Source organism: Spinacia oleracea, chromosome 1 (genome assembly GCF_020520425.1).
Source record: "Spinacia oleracea cultivar Varoflay chromosome 1, BTI_SOV_V1, whole genome shotgun sequence".
Lineage (NCBI taxonomy): Eukaryota > Viridiplantae > Streptophyta > Magnoliopsida > Caryophyllales > Amaranthaceae > Spinacia > Spinacia oleracea.
In genome coordinates, this window is record NC_079487.1 from 78761504 (window position 1) to 78784098 (window position 22595).

At 35.1% G+C, this 22595-nt stretch overlaps 1 protein-coding gene across 1 annotated transcript; it reads left to right on the forward strand.

Moving 5' to 3' along the window:
• The first annotated feature begins 15341 nt into the window (after window positions 1–15341).
• Window positions 15342–22460, forward strand: LOC110777316 (uncharacterized). Its single transcript, XM_021981921.2, has 4 exons — window positions 15342–15564; window positions 17881–18112; window positions 21693–21997; window positions 22091–22460. The coding sequence occupies exons 1-3, from the start codon at window positions 15464–15466 to the stop codon at window positions 21987–21989; spliced, it is 630 nt and encodes a 209-aa protein (XP_021837613.1). The 5' UTR covers window positions 15342–15463; the 3' UTR covers window positions 21990–21997; window positions 22091–22460.
• The last annotated feature ends 135 nt before the right edge of the window (window positions 22461–22595 follow it).

The following is a 22595-nucleotide window of genomic DNA, read 5'->3' on the forward strand; positions in this document are numbered from 1 at the left end:
ATTTATAAATTCATAAATCAATTAAATATGAAACATTTTGTGTTTTACCACCTACAAAAAATCCGAGTTTGTGTTTTACCACCTAAAATTTTCAAACTTATATTACAACCTAAAAATGTAAATAAAAATTCATTTTACCACCTTTTAACGACAAAGTTAACGAAAACGTTCGTGGAGCCCACAAATTAAGCTTCTCTTTACCCAAATTATGTGATTATCTTTTTTACTCCTTCTCATTCAATTTTTCACCGTCTTATTTACTATTCTTAAATTCTCACCACCCATTTTTGCACTTCAAATCTCCAAATTAATCAAATTACAAACTTATATTATACAACATGCTTAAAACATTGTGGAATTTTTATAAGGGATATGCTATACTAGCCGTTGAAGTGGGTTCAACAACGATTTCGTTAACTTTATTATTAAAAGGTGGTAAAACCAATATTTTTTAACTTTTTTAGGTGGTAAAATAAAAGTTTGAGATTTGTCGGTGGTAAAACACAAACTTGGATTTTTTTTTATAGGTGGTAAATCACAAAAACATTGATGACTTCATTTTACTTATACAACTTCAATGTTTCTTTTTCTTTCTATTTTTTCTTTTATTTTATTTTATTTTTTATTTTTATTTTATTTTTAATTTTACATGCTATTTTGAAATGTACTTATTTTACTTATTCATTTATTTTAAACTTTACTTATTTTTTTATTATCTCTTACAATATTTCTCCTATAATATATATACATTTTTCTCTTATCTTACTTTCATTAATTCCACTTTCTCTTCCTTGTTTTTTTTTCTTTTTTTACCTTCTGCTCCTTTTTGGTTTGATTGGTGACAATGACGATCTCATACGACAATTCATGTTAGCCGACCCCAAATCATTTTGGGACTCAGACTTTGTTGTTGTTGGTAAATCACAAAAAATCCTAATTAAATCGTCAATATTATAAAAATACAAAATAAAATTGATAAAACTTACTTATTGTTATTGGGCTAGAGTAGAGTTGGGCTTGGAGGAGGATATAACCAAATTGTTATTTGGTTCCCTGATGTTTGAACGCAAAAGAGAAAGCATAGCAGATTAGCAGAGCCGAAAAGGAGGAAGGAGAGGAGGGGGGTGTTGCAGGCACCGCTCCCCGAAGGAAGCTCGTCGGCGATAGAGGGATAGCAGCGTGGCTGGGTGCTGCAGAAATAGAACGTCGGCTGGTCGATCATGGCGTCTGGCACAGTGGTGTGCGGGGAGAGGGGAAAAGTAGGAGAGTCGAATGAGGAGGAGAGGAAGGTGAGGGGTGGTGCGGCGGTGGATATTGGTCAACCGTTGCAGTAGGGTGGCCGGAGGTAAAAAACGATGGGGGCTCGGTGGTGCGGTGGTTGGCAGGGGTGGTGTTCACGGTGGTTATTGGTGGTTCAAAACATAATTTTAAAGAAAGTAAGGTAATTCATGATTTTTAATTGTGAAATTGGAATTGGAAGTGATATTGATGTCTGGTTTGAGCATCAATTTCTACTAATTGAGAGGCTATTTATAGTCGTGAGTAAGTGTTGAATGACATAAGGGATGAGTTTAATTGGAGCTTGGTTGAATGACAAACGTAGAGAGAATTCAGAAATTTGATGACTAAGGTTTTACAATTTGGATTAGTGTCATAAAGGCGATGATTCATCTGGAAGTGAATTGTGGTGGTGACAAGTAGAAAGTGGAGCTTTGACTCCCATGGAGGAGTTACGTGAAGGAGGAGAAGGGAGGAAGAAAAAACCGACGTTGGTTTCTTAGGGTAACTAGTATAATATACCCGTGCAATTGCATGGTTTAAAAAGTTAAAAAATTAAGTTTGCACTAAACTAAAAATATAGATATTTTCATTAGTGATGATACGGAATGCTAAACTTGTTCACGAAATTATATACGTACATTATTATATAATAAAAATAATTATGGTTTAGCTGAAAATCAAAATTTTACGCCTTAATTTGTACGCAGTACTACTCGTGCAACACAAAAATTCATAGCACAAGTATACGTTACTATGTACATTATTAGTTTCTCTATTCTTTTAATGTAATAAAGTATGTTATTGTGTACTCTGTACAAGTTCAATAATTATTTATTAAACTACGTACAAATTAATTCGTTCTATAAAGTTCCACAAAATTTACTATTCATATGGATAAAGTTTGTAAACTTTGGCTGTAATTGATAGTTAAATATTACAAAAAGTTATTTTATTTTTGGATCTCATTGGATCAGTTTCAATATAAAATTTTCAAATATCTCTTTTTCTACAATTCTATAACCCGTGGCAAGAAAAATAATCCGACGTGTTTGGTGGTCGTTTGGAAATGTATTGATTGATTGCAATGAATTTATTCAAATGTTTGGTTGGGCCTTTTTAGATATATCATGCCAAGGGATCTCTAATTCCATATATTCGTCTAAAATCCTATACGCACTTCCCCTATAAGACTCAAACTTTAATCTCTCTAGATTATAGATTTCATTCCAAAATTTGTACGGAGTATATATGAAGTGTTATGTTATTTTGAATACATATCTCCCTTGAATGTAACTCCATATATCTAATCCTAGTTTAGTTAAGTAACCAAACAACCCTGGAATTATTCTTCCATACCCCTATTTAGGTATACTCATAAATTTGTAATACATGTCTTACCCGTTGTGATCAGAACTTTACCCACTCGAATAACCACGTTACTACCTTATTCACTAAATTTACTCTAGTGTTAATAATAAAATACTAAAAAATATGTTGCGAGGGGTCATATTAAAATGAGAACAACATGTTAGAGATTGTGAAAAACTTATTAACACTTACCCCAGCATGTGATAAATTTATTATACACTGAGTGCACGTAAGACATTTAATTGTATTTAAAGATTGGAAAGATAATCTACGCGTATTTAGGACATGCATAAAAATGATTATTTATTTTAGTTTCCTTGAGTTTGATCGAGGTTAAAGGTAGACAAAATTATACAGAGTGTGTATTATCCTGTTATACAACGTCTACGCAGTAGAATCACCGATAGTAGTATTAGCCTATTAAACAACGTCTACGCTCTAGAATCATCGATATAGTAAGTGAGCTCCCTCGACAATAATATAAAGTTGAGGCACGAGATATTATATATATAGGGGTATATCAACCCGCGTTTTTGGTAAACATTCGCCCGGGCCTGGTCAATATCTTTGATGCTTAATATATTAAGTATATAGTATTTACTTCAGCCCTGTAGAAAACGGAAAGTTAACATAGAATATCAAAATACTATTCAATAAGATACGATATGATGAAATTAAATATACATTTTTGTGGGACTATTTGGATGTGGTTTTTATAATTTATAATTACTCGATTTTCCTTTGGTTTCTCTGTCGCCTGTGACAATTGTAGTTTCCCAAATAATGGCAATTCTCATTTCTTTTAATTTTTCTCTTGGCAAGCTTATAATTTATATTGATTATCGTTATTGAATGAGATATAATAATGAATGAATTTTGGATAATAAAGATTAAAATGGATGAAATCATAATTTGCGTAATATTGAAGCACTTATATAATGACAAGTGTTATTGGTTTATACGGTGCGATTCGTATATTTTTAAAATTACAACATCATATTTCATGCCAATCTAGATAGAAATAATTCAAATAAAATAAGAAGAATATACAATTTTATGTATATTTTTAAAGGATTTTTTTTATTAATATGGCATAAAATAATTTTAAATAACTGGACAAATCGTAAACCTTAAAAAAAACCCCCTTTCAGTTGACAAAATTTTTTAGGCTTAATGTTTGCATTAATTTTAGTAGAACAAATTTGTTTTGGCTACATGTTAGGGATTCAATAACCACGATATCTTTCTTATGTGAATAAATTAATTTTAGAATAATATTGATTCTACAGGCATATTATATATAGCGGTAATATACTATATAAAATGCAACAAATATGGCAAAATAATTTTAAATATATGAACATTATAAGATAATATTATGTTATTAAATTATTTTATTTAGTCATAGATAAATTGTAATGGTTTCCTTATGCAAAAGCATTTAGTACTTTTTTTTATGTAATGACATAATATATTACTCCCTCCGTCCCGGAATACTCGACCCGGTTTGACCGGCACAGAGTTTAAGGGACTTGAATTGACTTATTTAATTTAATAGGTAGTAGTTGATAGTGGGGTATTATTTTAATGTAGTTAATGGGAGTTGGGTTAAGAGGTGGGGTTGGGGGAGAGTAGGGGTTGAATTTTTAATTATTTTTTGTATGGAGTAGGGGGTAGGTGGGTTAATAGGGGTGGAGTGAGAAATAATATAATATTGTTAGAATATTTCCATTTTTAGAAACATGTCAAGTATTAAGGGACGGCCCGATAAGGAAAACAGGTCAAGTATTCCGGGACGGGGGGGAGTAACAGCTAAGATAGTGTTTCTATAAATTAAAAACAATTACATAAGTGAATGCATTTTATTAGGAAGGATAAAAGAGCGAAATTATTTTTAATGAGAGCGTGACATGTGTCAAATGTGATTTTAGGGGCCTCTCCCTTTTAGTATAGTTATAGATTTAGTAATTTCAACTTGTTAAATAAATTTCAAAAATTAATTCCCTTTTGGGGATTTTAAAATAAAAAAATTAGATTATAATTATAATTTAAATCATATATAAAAAAAATTCCTAATTAGATTATAAATTCTAAAAATATGATTTATCATTTAGATATTTCAAATTTGAAGTCTAACGACTTTTTGTTAATTAAATTAAGGTTCAAAAATTAGAATTTAAAGCGATAAAACTAATTAAGTTTAATTAATAAAGTTTTAAAATTCGGGGTATTACACTATTAGGGCACGAGCAAATAACTTCGTGGCCACGCTTTGGGGAATATTTTTGCACCGCAATAGTATGGTGTTGAAGATGAACCAACCTACCCCAGGAAGCATTATGGAAATCATAAAGAAGATGAAAGAAGACAACGAGGAAGCGTTGAATTTAAGAAATAGGCTAGTCAAGATAAACCAGTCGAAGAGGGAGGACCACTCCAATCCAGTGGTAATTTTTATTGAAGACTTGAACAACACAGGGGTCAAGATTATGGTGGATGGTGCGTGGAAAAGGAAGAAGAATGACGACTCGGTGGCGGTTATAGGGTGGATAAGTAAGCACGAAAAAATCATCCTATCTAAGGGAGGAGGTAGGATCAGAGCTAGCTTCATCAACATTGCAAGCTGAAGGATATGCTATTCTAGGAGGACTCAAAGAAGCAGAGAAAATAAACATCAAGCAAATAACCACACTATCGGACATAGAACTATCTGCAAGTTGTTGCAAGAGAATTATATAGGTTCCATCGGGATAGCAAGCATTATGGAGGAAATTATAAGTTGTGGGTTTAAATTTAATTTCCGCTCTTTAGTTAATGTTAGTAGGAACCTTATAAAAACCTGCTCATGACCTTGCTTTTCAAGAAAGAAAACATGGGATGGTTTATTCTTTTTAATGGATGTCTCTTCTTGTTGTCAAAAAAAAAAAAAAAAAATCTCAACAATATGAAAAGCATGTAGCCTCAATAATAAAAAGGGAATCACCTTGATTACGTGCATCAATAAATTAATATTTTAATCTCATAAGATCCAATAAGTGTAGCGCACTATTACATAAAGCATCTCAAGGAAGAAATAATTACAAGGAAAATCTACCGGTGGCCTTCGCCTGGTCAGACCGGGGAGCCAACCGATAGGGCGCATGCACAAACACAAAACAACAAGTATGATCGCTCGATCGGGCGATTTAATCAATCCAGTTTTCATGGTTCTCGCGTCCGGTCGGGCCACTTCGCCCAGTATTACTGTAATACCCCGAATTTTTAAAACTCGATTAATTAGGCTTAATTATTTTTATTAAGCTTAAAATCGTTTTAAATCCTAATTTCGAACTCTATTTTAATTAATGAAGTTTTATTTCTCTTGAAATTATAAGATTGTTACACGATTTACTTTTCGGATTTTATAATTTAATTTTAATATTTACGAGCTTAAACTATTTTTTTTAATATTAGTTATTTTGTAATTTATTTCGACTTTTTAATAATTTCAAAACTTTCTTATTTTATTCTAAAATTTAATTTATTTTTCGTTAACAATGTTTCTTATAAATTTCAAAACTTGATTTTTAATTAAACATTTCTATGCCAAATAATTTTCTAAGATAGCACTAATTTTCTGAATTTTTGCCTAAGTAATTGAAATTACGAAAATGCCCTTTCAATGCCAAAATGCCAATTTTCTTCTTCTCTCTACTCTCCACGTACAAAGCAAGAGTGAAGAAATTTCTTCATTCCTCTCCTTCCCTCAATTCAGTCTTGGTTCATTTGCCTTGTTCCCCAAGGATTTCAACTTCTCTCTCACTTTACCTATCATTATAATCAGCCAATTTCTTTCAATTTTCTCAAAAAAAAATCAAAATCAGCTATCAAAACCGATTAACACTTCCCATTTGCTTCCCTTCTTTGTTCGAACAACCACCACCAAAGCTTCCTTCCTTCTTCCTTTCACGGCACCACCGTGCTGCAACCACCATCACTTCCGAGCCACCACAGCACCAGAACCACCACCGCACCACCATACCTCCCCTGCTTCACGGTCACCCACCTCCCCTACCTCTCTCTTTCTTTGCCCCTTGCTGTACCACCGACGCCACACCACCACACTCCAACCACCTTCACCAATATCCGCCCCAAACCCCGGCGAGCCGCTGCCCAGAACCACTCACTTCCTCCCTCAAGATCCCCGGTCTCCTCCTCGGTTCGCACCCCCTCCCCTGTTTTCTCCCCTGTTCGTGTCTTTCCCTCCTCCCCTCGTGCTCTTCCGCCGCAAACCACCACCACCGTCGCCTTAGACGACGCAATCCGACAACGCCGAGCCCTTAGCCGCCCTGCTCCCTCCTCTCCTTCCTCCCCGTGCCCTTCTCTGTTTCGCCCCCCCTGCTCCGTGTTTCCATTCTCAGGAAACCAAAAATCAGATTTCAAAGTGAAATCTTGATTTTTCTTTCCTCAAACCCAATTATAAAAAGTTGGGCCATTTTAGTTGGGATTTTGGGTGAGTTAAAATTTAATGGTTGATTTCAGATTTTTAATTTAGTCATATTGATGTTTTAATATTTTCTTTTTATGATATGATTATTCACTAATAAATCATCATTACTTTTCAGGTTTGATTATCGATTTACTAAAGTAAATTACTAGCTTTATTTTACAAAAATGGAATTTTAAATAATATTCATGAAAAACGATTTATGAATAAATAAGTATGTTTTGATTGAAAGTCCGATTAATAAAAATATTTTCGTTAAATTTCGGAATTATATTTTATTAAAATTCGTTATTTACAAATTCGTTACTTATAAAATTTATGATTTATAAAATATTGATTTTAGAATTATATATCAATTTAATACTAAATTCAATAACTTAATATTTTGAAAGAATTCAGACTCGGAGCTCAGGAAGAACGAACCAACGAAAAGGCTTAGCAAATCATGGAATTGAGGTAACGGTTATTGCTAGTACCCGCAATCCCTTCGAAATGTATTTATGAATAATGTTATGAATGATTGATGTTTTATAATGATGTTTTATGATTTGCGGGATTACAAGTATGATTTGATTGAATTGTTTTACGATAATGCAGCTTTATGCAAAGTACTGATTTAATGAATTATTATTCCTGAAAGAATGATTTTATGAAATAAAGAGATTTATTATTCCTGAAAGAATGATTTTATGAAATAACGAGATTTAATGATTTTATTGAACTATCCTGATTGAATGAGATGTTCCTGATTAATGTTCAACTAAAAGAAATGTAAACATGATAAATGAAAGTGTAAGAACTGGTCAAGTTCCTCTGATATGGAACCAAGGTTCCCCCTGATACGAAGCACTGGCTTCCCCTGATTTGGAACCAAGGTTCCCCTTGATAAGAAGCACTGGCTTCCCCTGATATGGAACCAAGGTTCCCCCTGATAAGAAGCACTGGCTTCCCCTGTTATGGAGCAATGGCTCCCCCTGTTATGAAGCACTGGCTTCCCCTGTTCGTAGGAGACGTCCTACCATGTTTTCCTGTAAAGTCCTGACGACCAGAATAATATTGATAAAAGGAAAAACGTTAATGAAATGATGTTCCTGAAATGATATTCCTGAAATAATGTTCCTGAAATTCCTGAAATGATATTATTGAAAATGATGTTTCGAGATGATGTTTTTGAAATAATGATTTATTAAATGTTTTACTATATTCTATTCTCCTTGTTTATTAAATAAAATGAATTGAAATGATGTTACGATGCTAGGGTAACTCGTTACTAAGTCTTCGGCTCACCGTTTTGTCTTCCGTTTTAGGTACTGATGGGGACACCGGAAACGAGTAGTGGCGAGGATTTTCACTATAGCTATGTTCACCTAAGTTATTGTTAAGTTGTAACAAGTTTCAGTAAAGATTCGAGATTAAGTTACGTACTTGATTAAGGAATTAAAAAGGATTATTATGTAAATTTCGGAGTTTAATAGCTTATGATTGATGGTTGCCTTATAATTTCCAAGAGGGGGTTACGGCAGGTAATGTCCCGATGAATTAGGTTAATTCCGCTGCTAATTATGCTTTAATAATTGAATTAGAGGTTGGGGTGTTACAGTTTGGTATTCAGAGCCAAGGTTCTGGACCCTAAGTGCTAAACCTTACGGGTTTCGTGCGTAGTAGAATTCAATAGGCTTTAAGCAAAGAGTTTTAAAGAATAAGTTAAAAAGAAAATGTTAAAATCATGTTAAGTTAAAATAAAATGAGTGTGAGTGTAGGAACGGGCAGAAAAGGGATTATTTTCCTGTTATCTATGTGTTCCTGATCAAGTATATTATGCAGAATGTCGACTATCGAGGTGACCAACGATATTAACGATGGAGCGCACAACGAGCACAACGTCCATGTCAACGATGACACTATCTACGAGGATGTTGCCCATGATGATCCCTATGACGAACAACCTATCGAAGATCACAAAGAAAGGATGGAACGATTAGAAACCGTTAGCACGATGTTAGCTGAATTAATCAAAGATTCTCAGAAACAGAAATCGACGAATGCGAACGAAAATGCGTCAATGTTCAAGAAGTTTTCATCCCTAAACCCACCATCTTACGATGGCAAGCCCGACCCTGTAGAATTCGAGGATTGGATTAATCGCATAGATCAGTTGTTTGAAACCTTGCAATGTCCTAAGGAATGGAGAGTCGATTTCGCCGTGTTTTACTTAACGGGTCAAGCAAGTTTATGGTGGAAAGTTAATAAGGAAAGGAAGAATGAGCCTAGATTTGGTTGGACCAAACTGCAAAAGTTACTAAGGGATAAGTTTTATCCACCATCCCTGAGGAAACAAAAGGAAGACGAGTTTTTGCACTTACAACAAGGAACAATGAGTGTTATGGAATATGCAAACAAGTTCATGGAATTGTCAAGATTTGCACCGGAGCTGGTATCGACAGAACAATCTAGGATGAACCGTTTTGAGCGAGGTCTTCATTTGAAATACCAAGATAGGTTGGCAACTCAAAGGTTTACTTCCTATCAAGATATGGTTGATATTGCAGTTAATGTTGAACGAGTTGTATTACTTCGAGAAGCGCAAAATGTTGGTGATAAAAGGAAGAATGATAATCAAAACCATGGAGGAGCTAAAAGGCCAAACCAAGGAAACCATAATTATAGAAGAGACCAAGGTCATAATGATAGAGCAGCTCGTAGTGTATGGTGTGCTAAGTGTGGAAAGAGAAACCATACTGAAAGTGAATGTCGTGCAGGAACGAAGACGTGTTATCGATGTGGAGGAAAAGATCATTTTGTCAGGGACTGCCTTAAACCACCTCCCACGGATACTGTAAGAGCAACCTCGACCAATCATGAACGAAACAACAACAATTCTAGGGTTAATCATGATCCACCACGACCACCAATATCTGGAAAATCTTACATGATGAGAGCTGATAAGGAAGAAGAAGATGACGCCAACGCTGATACTATTTCAATTTAGTTCTTATGTACGTTTGAACCTAAGTTTCCCGTTTTAGATTTGAATCATGTCATAGATATTTTGTCAAGGACATGTTATGAAATGTTTAAGAACCACTGATGTCCTCAAGGAAGTAAAGTTTATGAAAGAATTAATAAAAGAATGATTTTGTGGATATGAATTGTTTTAAGGAACTTTTATGTTTATGGATTATTTAAGGTTGATTGTTAGAGTACCGAAAGAGCATGAGTTTATATTTCATAAATGGCAAATCATCACTTAACTCAAGGTTATTAAAGGTTCAAAGCGTTTAAGGTTGATTTATGGGTTATTTTTCCGCACCCTTCATAATGATTGTTTTGTGGTTATAAGCACCTAAGCGTATTTTCAGATATGTTAAGGAAGCTAAGCTAGAATCTTAAAAAAAAAAAAAAAAAAGTTATGCAAAAATATTATGCGATCGAGACCAAACATGATTTATGGTGGAAATATGAAATTGAGGTCACACATAGAGTTATGAGGATTATACCAAAGGAAGTTATCAGGAATTAGTCTTGTCAGTGAGGTTGATGGTGTTTTTAGTCTACCTTTCCGCATCATTTATAGGGATTGTTTTTGAAAGAATGCTTGATAATCTCCATAAAGAAAGCTAAGCGGGGAAATGTAAAGTTTGCAAAAATGTTATGTGGAAAAATATGATTTATGGTGAAAGCATGAGATTGAGTTTTGCATATAAGTTTCAAGGATCTTACCAAAATAAGTTATCGAGAATTAGTCTGTCTATGAGGTTGATAATATCAATGAATGCTATGAAGTTCGAAAAGAATTATGAATGATTGAGGAATGCAATGGAGTTAAGAAAAGAAATCGACGAAATGACATGTCTGTAAAACCAGGTAGTATGAACTAAGTTTCTGGAATCTAGATTGGTTCTGATAAAGGCACGTGTGATGGCTTAGAATTAACCGCCAAAACCCAAGGTTTGTCAACCTAAAATACTAAGGATAATTAGCGAAGTCATATATCTACGATGTATTTCCTGTCACGTGAATGGACTCGAACCCCCGCAACGAACGTAGTCAACAAGTTGTGTGACGCAAAAGAAAAGATCGGAAATCGAAATCGAAACGAATCGAATAACGAAAGTCAATGACAAGATTCCCACAACAAAGAGGCCAATAGAAAATGAAAGCGAAATATCTCTAATTATTCGCCCACGAACGATATGATGTATGAATTACTATGTTTTCTATGAATGATTATGTTATGGTCAACCATGCTCGTGTGTTAGATCAAATGATTATGAATGTTATGCTTATGTTGAATCTGAAATTTTTACATGAATTATGTCTCTATGATATGAATTATGTTTATGCTGATATGACATGATTGTACTGGTGATCTAATTGTTATACATGGATGCCGTCTCCGATGGAAGTTCTCCTGAGCTCAGAGTACGAGATTGATATAATAAATGACTTTTACAAATTATTCGAGTATTGAAATTGGTTAATAAATATTTATTTTCACTACATATACATATATTTTCAGATTTATAATTTAATTTTCATTAAAAGTTACTATTTTCGGTAGAAAATATTTTCAAACAAGATATCACAAAGTAAAATGGGAGCCTAGTCTAAGCTAACAATTTGCCCCTTTTACGTTCTTTGCTCCTCGGTCCTATCTATAAAACAAAGTGGAGATACGAAAGATGATGGCGGAATATAATTGACCTTAATGACGATTAAGGATCAAGATATGATTTTGCCCCTTTTGTGTTCTCTACTCTTCGGTTCTAGGTCTCGGGTTGAAGCGGAGTCCTAAAAGATGATGGCGGAATGAAAGCTAGACATTGTCAGAATTGAAATTGTGAGATCTTGGTTTTAAAATAAAACATCATACTTTAATTCAAGCGTTTTCAATTTTCAACAAACATTTTATAAATCTAATTTTCAAGTTTCGAGGACGAAACTTTTTCTAAGGGGGTAAGAATGTAATACCCCGAATTTTTAAAACTCGATTAATTAGGCTTAATTATTTTTATTTAGCTTAAAATCGTTTTAAATCCTAATTTCGAACTCTATTTTAATTAACGAAGTTTTATTTCTCTTGAAATTATAAGATTGTTACACGATTTACTTTTCGGATTTTATAATTTAATTTTTATATTTACGAGCTTAAACTATTTTTTTTTAATATTAGTTATTTTGTAATTTATTTCGACTTTTTAATAATTTCAAAACTTTCTTATTTTATTCGAAAATTTAATTTATTTTTCGTTAACAATGTTTCTTATAAATTTCAAAACTTGATTTTTAATTAAACATTTCTATCCCAAATAATTTTCTAAGATAGCACTAATTTTCTGAATTTTTGCCTAAGTAATTGAAATTACGAAAATGCCCTTTCAATGACAAAATGCCATTTTTCTTCTTCTCTCTACTCTCCACGTACAAAGCAAGAGTGAAGAAATTTCTTCATTCCTCTCCTTCCCTCAATTCAGTCTTGATTCATTTGCCTTGTTCCCCAAGGATTTCAACTTCTCACTCACTCTACCTATCATTATAATCAGCCAATTTCTTTCAATTTTCTCAAAAAAAATCAAAATCAGCTATCAAAACCGATTAACACTTCCCATTTGCTTCCCTGCTTTGTTCGAACAACCACCACCAAAGCTTCCTTCCTTCTTCCTTTCACGGCACCACCGTGCTGCAACCACCATCACTTCCGAGCCACCACAGCACCAGAACCACCACCGCACCACCATACCTCCCCTGCTTCACGGTCACCCACCTCCCCTGCCTCTCTCTTTCTTTGCCCCTTGCTGTACCACCGACGCCACACCACCACACTCCAACCACCTTCATCAATATCCGCCCCAAACCCCGGCGAGCCGCTGCCCAGAACCACTCACTTCCTCCCTCAAGATCCCCGGTCTCCTCCTCGGTTCGCACCCTCTCCCCTGTTTTCTCCCCTGTTCGTGTCTTTCCCTCCTCCCCTCGTGCTCTTCCGCCGCAAACCACCACCACCGTCGCCTTAGACGGCGCAATCCGACGACGCCGAGCCCTTAGCCGCCCTGCTCCCTCCTCTCCTTCCTCCCCGTGCCCTTCTTTGTTTCGCCCCCCCCCCCCCCCTACTTCGTGTTTCCATTCTCAGGAAACCAAAAATCAGATTTCAAAGTGAAATCTTGATTTTTCTTTCCTCAAACCCAATTCTAAAAAGTTGGGCCATTTTAGTTGGGCTTTTGGGTGAGTTAAAATTTAATGGTTGATTTCAGATTTTTAATTTAGTCATATTGATGTTTTAATATTTTCTTTTTATGATGTGATTATTCACTAATAAATCATTATTACTTTTCAGGTTTGATTATCGATTTTACTAAAGTAAATTACTAGCTTTATTTTACAAAAATGGAATTTTAAATAATATTCATGAAAAAGGATTTATGAATAAATAAGCATGTTTTGATTGAAAGTCCGATTAATAAAAATATTTTCGTTAAATTTCGGAATTATATTTTATTAAAATTCGTTATTTACAAATTCGTTACTTATAAAATTTATGATTTATAAAATATTGATTTTAGAATTATATATCGATTTAATACTAAATTCAATAACTTAATATTTTGAAAGAATTCGGACTCGGAGCTCAGGAATAACGAACCAACGAAAAGGCTTAGCAAATCGTGGAATTGAGGTAACGGTTATTGCTAGTACCCGCAATCCCTTCGAAATGTATTTATGAATAATGTTATGAATGATTGATGTTTTATAATGATGTTTTATGATTTGCGGGATTACAAGTATGATTTGATTGAATTGTTTTACGATAATGCAGCTTTATGCAAAGTACTGATTTAATGAATTATTATTCCTGAAAGAATGATTTTATGAAATAACGAGATTTATTATTCCTGAAAGAATGATTTTATGAAATAACGAGATTTAATGATTTTATTGAACTATCCTGATTGAATGAGATGTTCCTGATTAATGTTCAACTAAAAGAAATGTAAACATGATAAATGAAAGTGTAAGAACTGGTCAAGTTCCTCTGATATGGAACCAAGGTTCCCCCTGATACGAAGCACTGGCTTCCCCTGATATGGAACCAAGGTTCCCCTTGATAAGAAGCACTGGCTTCCCCTGATATGGAACCAAGGTTCCCCCTGATAAGAAGCACTGGCTTCCCCTGTTATGGAGCAATGGCTCCCCCTGTTATGAAGCACTGGCTTCCCCTGTTCGTAGCAGACGTCCTACCATGTTTTCCTGTAAAGTCCCGACGACCAGAATAATATTGATAAAAGGAAAACGTTAATGAAATGATGTTCCTGAAATGATATTCCTAAAATAATGTTCCTGAAATTCCTGAAATGATATTATTGAAAATGATGTTTCGAGATGATGCTTTTGAAATAATGATTTATTAAATGTTTTACTATATTCTATTCTCCTTGTTTATTAAATAAAATGAATTGAAATGATGTTACGATGCTAGGGTAACTCGTTACTGAGTTTTCGGCTCACCGTTTTGTCTTCCGTTTTAGGTACTGCTGGGGACCACGGAAACGAGTAGTGGCGAGGATTTTCACTATAGCTATGTTCACCTAAGTTATTGTTAAGTTGTAACAAGTTTCAGTAAAGATTCGAGATTAAGTTACGTACTTGATTAAGGAATTAAAAAGGATTATTATGTTAATTTCGGAGTTTAATAGCTTATGATTGATGGTTGCCTTATAATTCCCAAGAGGGGGTTACGGCAGGTAATGTCCCGACCGAATTAGGTTAATTCCGCTGCTAATTATGCTTTAATAATTGAATTAGAGGTTGACAAGGCACAACCCTTTAGCTTTACTCCCAACAGAACTAGGGATGTTAGAGGGCGGGTTTCGTTTGAGACCCGCCCCAAGTAAGCGGAGTTTGGGAAAGGTTTGACGAGTTATAGTGATGTGCACGTGGCGGATATAGGCGCGGGTATGAGATGAGGTAGATACTCAGATGGTGGGAGAAATGATGTATTTTAGTTTGTTCCTATTGGAGCGGGGATGAATGTGATATTATAACCATTATGATTCATGAGTGGTGGGGCGGAGATGGGATGAGATTTGTTAAGTGGGTATGGCCTGGGTGTGGTTCCTGTAACCTGTCATATTGATTATTGAACCCGGTTCATAGTTACACTATCGTAAACTGGGTTTCGAATCTGGTTACTCGTGGAACACTAGAGCACGATTCCATTTATGATAGTCAACGCCAACTCTGACTCGAGATGAGTTGAGAAATCGAGATCAAACATTCCAACACCGAACACACTCTCTCGGCCTGAGATTGCCAAGTGAAACACCACCAAAAACAATGGCGATTTCATCCAGCAAGGGTTGGACCAGCACCAGAATTTCCTCCATTGCTTGTCGCCTTTTCTTCTTCCTCATCTTCCTTCAGATCCCTCTCTTCCGGTTCGCTACTTTCTCTCTCTTCCAAATTTCGCCTGCATATTTCTCAGTACGCTAAATTTCGCTATGAAATTTTCTACTCTACACAATTTTGAATCAACTCAGTTGTAAAAATTCGTCCGAAATAGTTGTTAGATCATGATTTGCATTGTTGCATATATTCGTATAGTTGCAATTAAATCAATATGAAAAATTCACTTATTCGCTAAAATTACTTGAACCTAATTTGCGTCATATAGTACTTGACTTTAATTTGATGACTTGCTGCATCTACTGATGATTTCCGACTGTCAGCTTTGTTGTTGCGGATAATAATCAAATTAGGAGATTCCATAAGTAGTCGATTGGTTTGAGTATGTTTTGATTGACATGAGCTGCTATAACTTAGGAGTTATGGCTTATGGAAGAACTGTGATAACTGGATTTGCGTGACGAGTGCTAAGATTTCTGTTACTGAACTATGCAAAAAATTTGTGTAGATTTTGGATAGTTTTGATTCTGTGATTGGTTGATTAGTAATTTTTTCTGTTAGCGAAATGTTGGATATGGTTGAATCTCCATCTTACACAGTCTTCAGTAGCAACATTGTTCGGACTAGTAGTAACTAGTCTTGAAGACAATGACAACAACAACCAAGCCTTAGTCCCAAAATGATTGGGATCGGCTAACATGAGACCGTTTGGGGAACTTAGAATAAGAGAAAGAAAAGAAAAATAAAAGATTCAAAGGTTATGTTAAAGAGAGTAGACACGAGGCACGAAAAAGAGGGAACATGAAAACATGATAGGCCGGTTTAAAGAAGAGGCAAACATATGTTTTGAGAAAATAACTAAAAACAAAAATAGGGAAATGAGAGAAATTTGCAAAGAAAAGAAAGAAAAGAGAGAGAGAGATGGAAAAGAAGTGATAATGAGTCGTCGGCATGTACTATATTTATCTCCCTTGAAATCCACCCTATCTAACGCCATATTTTCCACAATCCCCAATAAACTAGTCTTGAGGACTAAAATGCAAATTTTCTATTCCGATTTGTTTTCCTAGGATGAGGTTAAAGATTCAGATTTGAATCAACCATGTGTGGAAAGATGACTTAAGGGTTTTCGTTGGCCTTGACATTTTTGAAATGACTCTTGTAGTTTTGGTTTACATGAGCTGCTACAAATGAGGTGTATAATAAAATTGTGATTATTGGATTTGGGTGACAGTGCCATGATTTCTGCAGACAAAACTATGTATTTCTTTTGGTAGATTTTCTGTGATTGATTTATTAACCATTGTTTTGGTAAAAAAAAGCTGAAATCGTCGTATCTGCATCTTACATGTGCTTCAGTAGGAAGTAGCAACAATGTTTGGAGAAGTACTAAATAGTCTTGAGGACAAAAACGGAAACTGAATCCGATTATTTACCTAGAATGAGTGAAAAATTTAGTTTTAAATCCGTCATGTGTGGAAAGCATGAATTAATCATTCATGTTAGACTTAACACTTGTGAGATAACTCTTGTACGAGGACACGTTTATTGTGATGTTGTGGGCTTTTACTGTTGTAGTTGCTTGGTTCTTTACTTCCTATATGATGTTTTGTGGTTGCTAACTTGCTATCCATGGTGACATATATTGCTCCTCAGCTCCTGTGTTTGCTGTCCATGAGTTGAAGGAATTATATATGAATCCATGTGTGGAAAGCATGGCCGGGTTGTTCACGTTGGACTTGATATTTGTTGAATGATTCTTGTCTATGTTTACTGTGCTGTTGTATGCTTTTATAGTATTAGTTTGGTTCTTAACTTCCTATTCAATGCTGTTCAGCTGCTATCCTTGGTGGCATTTATTCCTTTTTTAAATGATTCTTTATAAATATGGTCCTTTTATTTTGTAGGAGATTTTTTTTGTAGATCATAGACTGTAATTTCCTTACCATCCAATTACATCCGATTAATTTTCATTGTCATTCCCTGTGCGCATTTCCTTACCCAAAAAGAATAATGTTACTTTGACCCAGCTTTAATGGGTGCCAAACCGTATCTATGAGGTTGCCGGTCTTCTCTTGCAATCTTGCATCTTTGAAACACATTATTTGTGCTTGTTTATATTATAAAGGGAAGGCATTATGTTAATAGTTTGATGTATATATATTTCAGATTTGTTAATTTTGATTGGATTACATTTAAAAGAATATTGAATTGAGACTTGAAAAATTATGTTGGCGGAATCATTTAGAGTAGTACACTAATGGATCACTGTAGCTTTATGTGGCTTGTTTTCTAGGAATTTGACTATTATTTCAGCTGTCCTTAATTTATCATTTTATATTATGCAGAGTACCATGCAGATCTGGTACTTGCACAACCCCAGTTCACGTGACATCTTCCCAATTAATAGCTAGCGATATCATTCCTGTACCATTTGTCAAAATCCTTCTTTATCCTGGAGCCATGGCACATGGGCTTGTAAAGAACATGACAATTCCTAGTTGGAACAAGCTGGTGGATATCTACAATCTAACTAATGTTAAAGAGGCTCCTGTGGCACTTGATTTGAAACGTCTAGAGGTACTAATTTATTATCTGTCGATGTCATCTATTTGTTTATGATATCATTTTCAGTTCAATGTCCTGTTGTCAATAACCTGAAGCAGTCTAACTTTCTTTTAGGCTAATGTTTCAGTGGAAAAAAAATCTACTCTCTGTACTGTCTACTGTTATTCTAGATATTTGTTTCATGCACTCTTTCTTCCAGTTTCCAGTTTTCCACCCACTATTCCACACTTGATAAGAAATGTGTTCATTGTTTGTGTGTTCTATGATATTGAATGTGCTGGATTGCTCTTAGATTTCAGTTTCTGAAGTAGTTAGAATCAAAATTTTGTTCTTTCTAGGATATTCTGCTGTTATTTTCTGTTTGCTTTGTTCATTTTTTGGTATCTCTATACAAAAAACCAAAATCATCATTGAGTTTACGCTTCTATGGTATGTCCCCGTTTTCCTTATAACTTGTTCAATTATTACTCTCCAAGGAGAATAGAAACAACCATATGGGAAATTTCCCTTTTAGCCCCATTTTTCGTAAGGCTCCTCTGGTATAAACATACTGAAATTCTGTTTTACCTAGTCCATATTAAAGGTACCTCTGTCTCCGAGTATGTAACTTTTCTGAATATTGTACTTGATCAAACAACATACTCCATTCTTTAACTGATCCAAATAACATCAACTAATAATTAATAAAGGTGAGTAATAAAAAATAACACCTAATCACTTAACAATGATCCGGACAAAGGAACTAAAACATGCTTATAATTTCTACGTCGTAAAAAGAAGGATCATAATTAACAATTAAGGAACATTTTTTCTATCAAGAACAACAACTAATCATGTAACTTGAACTATCCATGTTCAGAATGTTGAGGAAATATATATATATATATATATATCCAAATTTGAAAACTAATTCTGGTATGTAATGTTGGATATTTTAACGATATGCATCTAAGTTAGTTAGGCAAAATGATTGGGAGAATAAGTCAGTTTGTTGGATTAATCTTTTTTTTTTTTAAAGAATGTTGGATTTCAATTTGTTAGGCGCAAAATTTGTCATGTTTAGTTTTTCTTTATTTTAAATGTAGAATTTTTGTTTTTATTTAATCTGATATTTGTATTTCAATTTAATTTTTTTCAATAAATGCAAAAATTATCAAAACGACTTAGTTTTGAAGAGGTGCACGTAGAGGACTGTGCATCTTGGTCCACCATCTAAATTGCGCTACACGTCCATTGCAAGAGTTTGGCTTTACCAAATCTTTTTGAATTCAGTTTTATACTAAGTAGCATCTCTTGGAAGTTGTAGTGCAATGAAATCTTGTTTCCTCAATTTCTTCATTACACCTTCCCTTTTACATGTCATTGTTGCATCTGAGTCCCTGACTAGATGTTAAGAAATTGTCTGCTCCATGCATTTACTTTATAGGAAAACAAGACTTTTTACTCCTCTCCCTAATCCCTATCGGTCGAGTGCCTATAACTCATATGTAGGGGTCTTCATTACCGGGTACCCGGATAGGCGGGTATCCGCATTTACGGGTAGTTGAAAATTTGGCTAGGCTATAAGCTCCTCTCTCTGATTTCCTTATTGGAGCTTTCAAGTAAATGACATATTGACCTGTCAACACATTGTTTATGCTTTTCAGACTTGTTGAATTTATTATTTTATTTTTAAAAATTTGAACAGGTTTAAGATCCCCTTCACCTGACTATCCAAGTAGTTCGAGTGGGGTGCTCTTTCACATGTATTTAACTTGTTATTACTGATTGGCTCAATCACATTCATAATAACACTTCTGGACCTAAGCACTTCTCTAGTTCTGTGAAAGAAGCGCACACATTTTGTTTCCTTCTTTTATACCTCATACCCTCTGAGTTGCAGTGCCGGGGTATTTTCAAATTTCATGCAGCCCTGATGATTAATTAGGACTGGAATAGTAGACCTGTCGTTAATTTACTGTTTGTTCTGCTCAGAACTGAGAAAACAGGAACATTCCCTATTTCTTCAGTTTTCATTGAGGGAATAGGCTAGCAGTGAAGTTTTTCTCTCTTTTTATTGTGATGAGACTCATAATCCTGAAAGTGAAGGTGTCGTTCTTCGTTAACTCAACCAAGGCTGAAAGTGAAGGTGTCGTTATTCGTTAACTCAACCAACTCAACCATGTTCTTTAAGTTCACTAGACTTCTCTTCCTTGCATCTGGCCAGCAATGTTCTGCACTTAAGTTCTTATAAATGATAATAAAGCTGATTGATTTTTTGTTTATTATCCCTGGCAGAGGCTTGCGTCGTAGGATTTGATTTTTTAAAGGCTTTTCCACTATTTGATGTTGATGTGAAAATGTTTGGAATCTCGTTGCCTCTATGATGGTCTATTGGCATCAGACTACCCCCCAAAATTCTCAGTTAAAAAGTTAGGATGTTTTATAGACAACCTGTTCAATGCGGAGTATCTTAACGACTTGTGGTTTCCTCAAATGAATTGCTAGTTCTTCTGAATTTGGTAATGTCAATATTAATACGAGACTATGAATTTAGCCTCTTTTAGACTATACTTTTCTTGGTCGTAGTTGGAATTGAGATTATGCTCCGGAGAGGCGGAGACTATTGAACTTCTAGTTCCTTTGTGCTCCTTGTTTTGTTCTCCCATTTTCCTCCCGGCATTAACCAGCTCCAAGCCTGGCATGACTGAGCCGCGTTTGTGAAAATCATATGAGGTACATGGGTGACACACTGACATGTCTTTGTCCTGGCCTATGACCTGACAAACGGGTCGGTTTCATGTTATTTTTCTTTCGGGTCGGTTTCGGGTATGGGTCGGGTCCATCCGAGTTACTTCGTTTTTTACAATTGGTTCGGGTATGGTTCGCGTCAGGATTTTGGGTCAATATCGGATCGGTTCGTATCAGATCGGTTCATATCACATCAGGTTTTTCGGGTTTGATCGAGTTTTTCGGGTTTGGATCAGATTTTTCTGTTTTCGAGTTTTGATTAGGTTGTTTCTCTTCAGATATGGTGGTCACTATCATAATATTATCAAAGTTTTTTCTAACACAAAAGAGTATATTAATAAAAATAAAATAATAAATTAAATAATAATTATATGAAAAGCTAAAAAAAACTTGTATTTAAAACTAATTGGTAATTCGAGTTGCTCTTCGATTCGGATCGTTTCGGGTTGATTTAAATTTTACAGTTATTTCGGTTCGGGTTAATTCGGTTTGGGTGAAGATCGGTTCGGGTACTTCGGTCAAGTCGTTCGGGTATCGGATTATTTCAAGTCAAATCACTTTCGGGTTCATTTTGGGTCGTCGTTTTGGATCAATTTCGGGTTATAGTTTGGATCAATCGGGTCGGTTTTCGGCTCCGGGTCAGTTTTTCCAGATGTACTTGTGGGCCATGTTACAGTCTAGTAGGCCACATTCCTGGATTTTGTCAGTCTGGCCGGTCAAGTGCCCTTGTCGCGCAGTTGGACCGGTTGCCATCCTCTGCCTTTTTTATGGTGTTAGAATTGTTTTTCATGAACTCTTTGGCTTTTAGTGCTTGCATCTTCCGCCTCTTTTAATTTTATGTCTGACTTCATCTTGTCCTCAGGTTCTGGCGGGTAGTTACTTCTGTGTGGCAGGCGCCTTAATTGGCATTCTAAAACCAGGTAGAATGAGCATGTTTGGCACACTGTTGATAGTTTGGGGTCTTGTCAAGGAAGGAATCCTTTCACGACCAGTCAACACAGATCCTGCCCAATCTATCTATGTCTATCCTACGATGTTACTTGCTGTTGTATGTGCTTTTGCATCTGTCAAGTATGATATAAAGAAGGCCATGAGAACTCCAGCTCCTAGGCCCACTGCAAAACCTCTCAAGAGCTCTTCGAAATCCAAGCTGAAATGATATTCAGTGTAAACCTTCACTACCATCTTGCTTCCGCAGTTTCCACTTTCCATTTCTTTTGAGCCTGATTGCTTATTCAACTTTCATACTCCACTCCACAGGTTCTTTATGGTGATATGAGAGAGTTAAATGCAGCATGGAGCGGTGAACCATGGAAAGATGCTTTCTTTACTTCCCGGCTTCATTTTTGAAGAAGATTGTTGGAAACATACCACAGCTCTAGAAGTGGAGAGTTGTTTTGCCATTTCCCAAGCAAATTGCGTTATCATGGTCAAAAGCATTTGGGGTTGGTAGCTGCTAGAAAAAGCAAGTGTGGATATTTTAATATCATTTTTTTCTGGACTCCTTCGTCCCTCCAATGCTCTTACCTTCTAATGTTATTGTTCTGATTTGAAATTTTTATTCTTGAGTTCGTGCAGCTCTGCTACCTTTTTATTATCATTCTGTGCCAGCATTTTGTTTTTCCTGCTTCGTTTTTGGCTATTCTATTGGAGATTTACTGATTAGAATCAATCCGTTTGGAATTGATAGTTTCACTGTGTTAATTTCCCATAGTTAAGGACATGCCATTTCCCAATACATATTATTGAATCATATTTTCTCCGG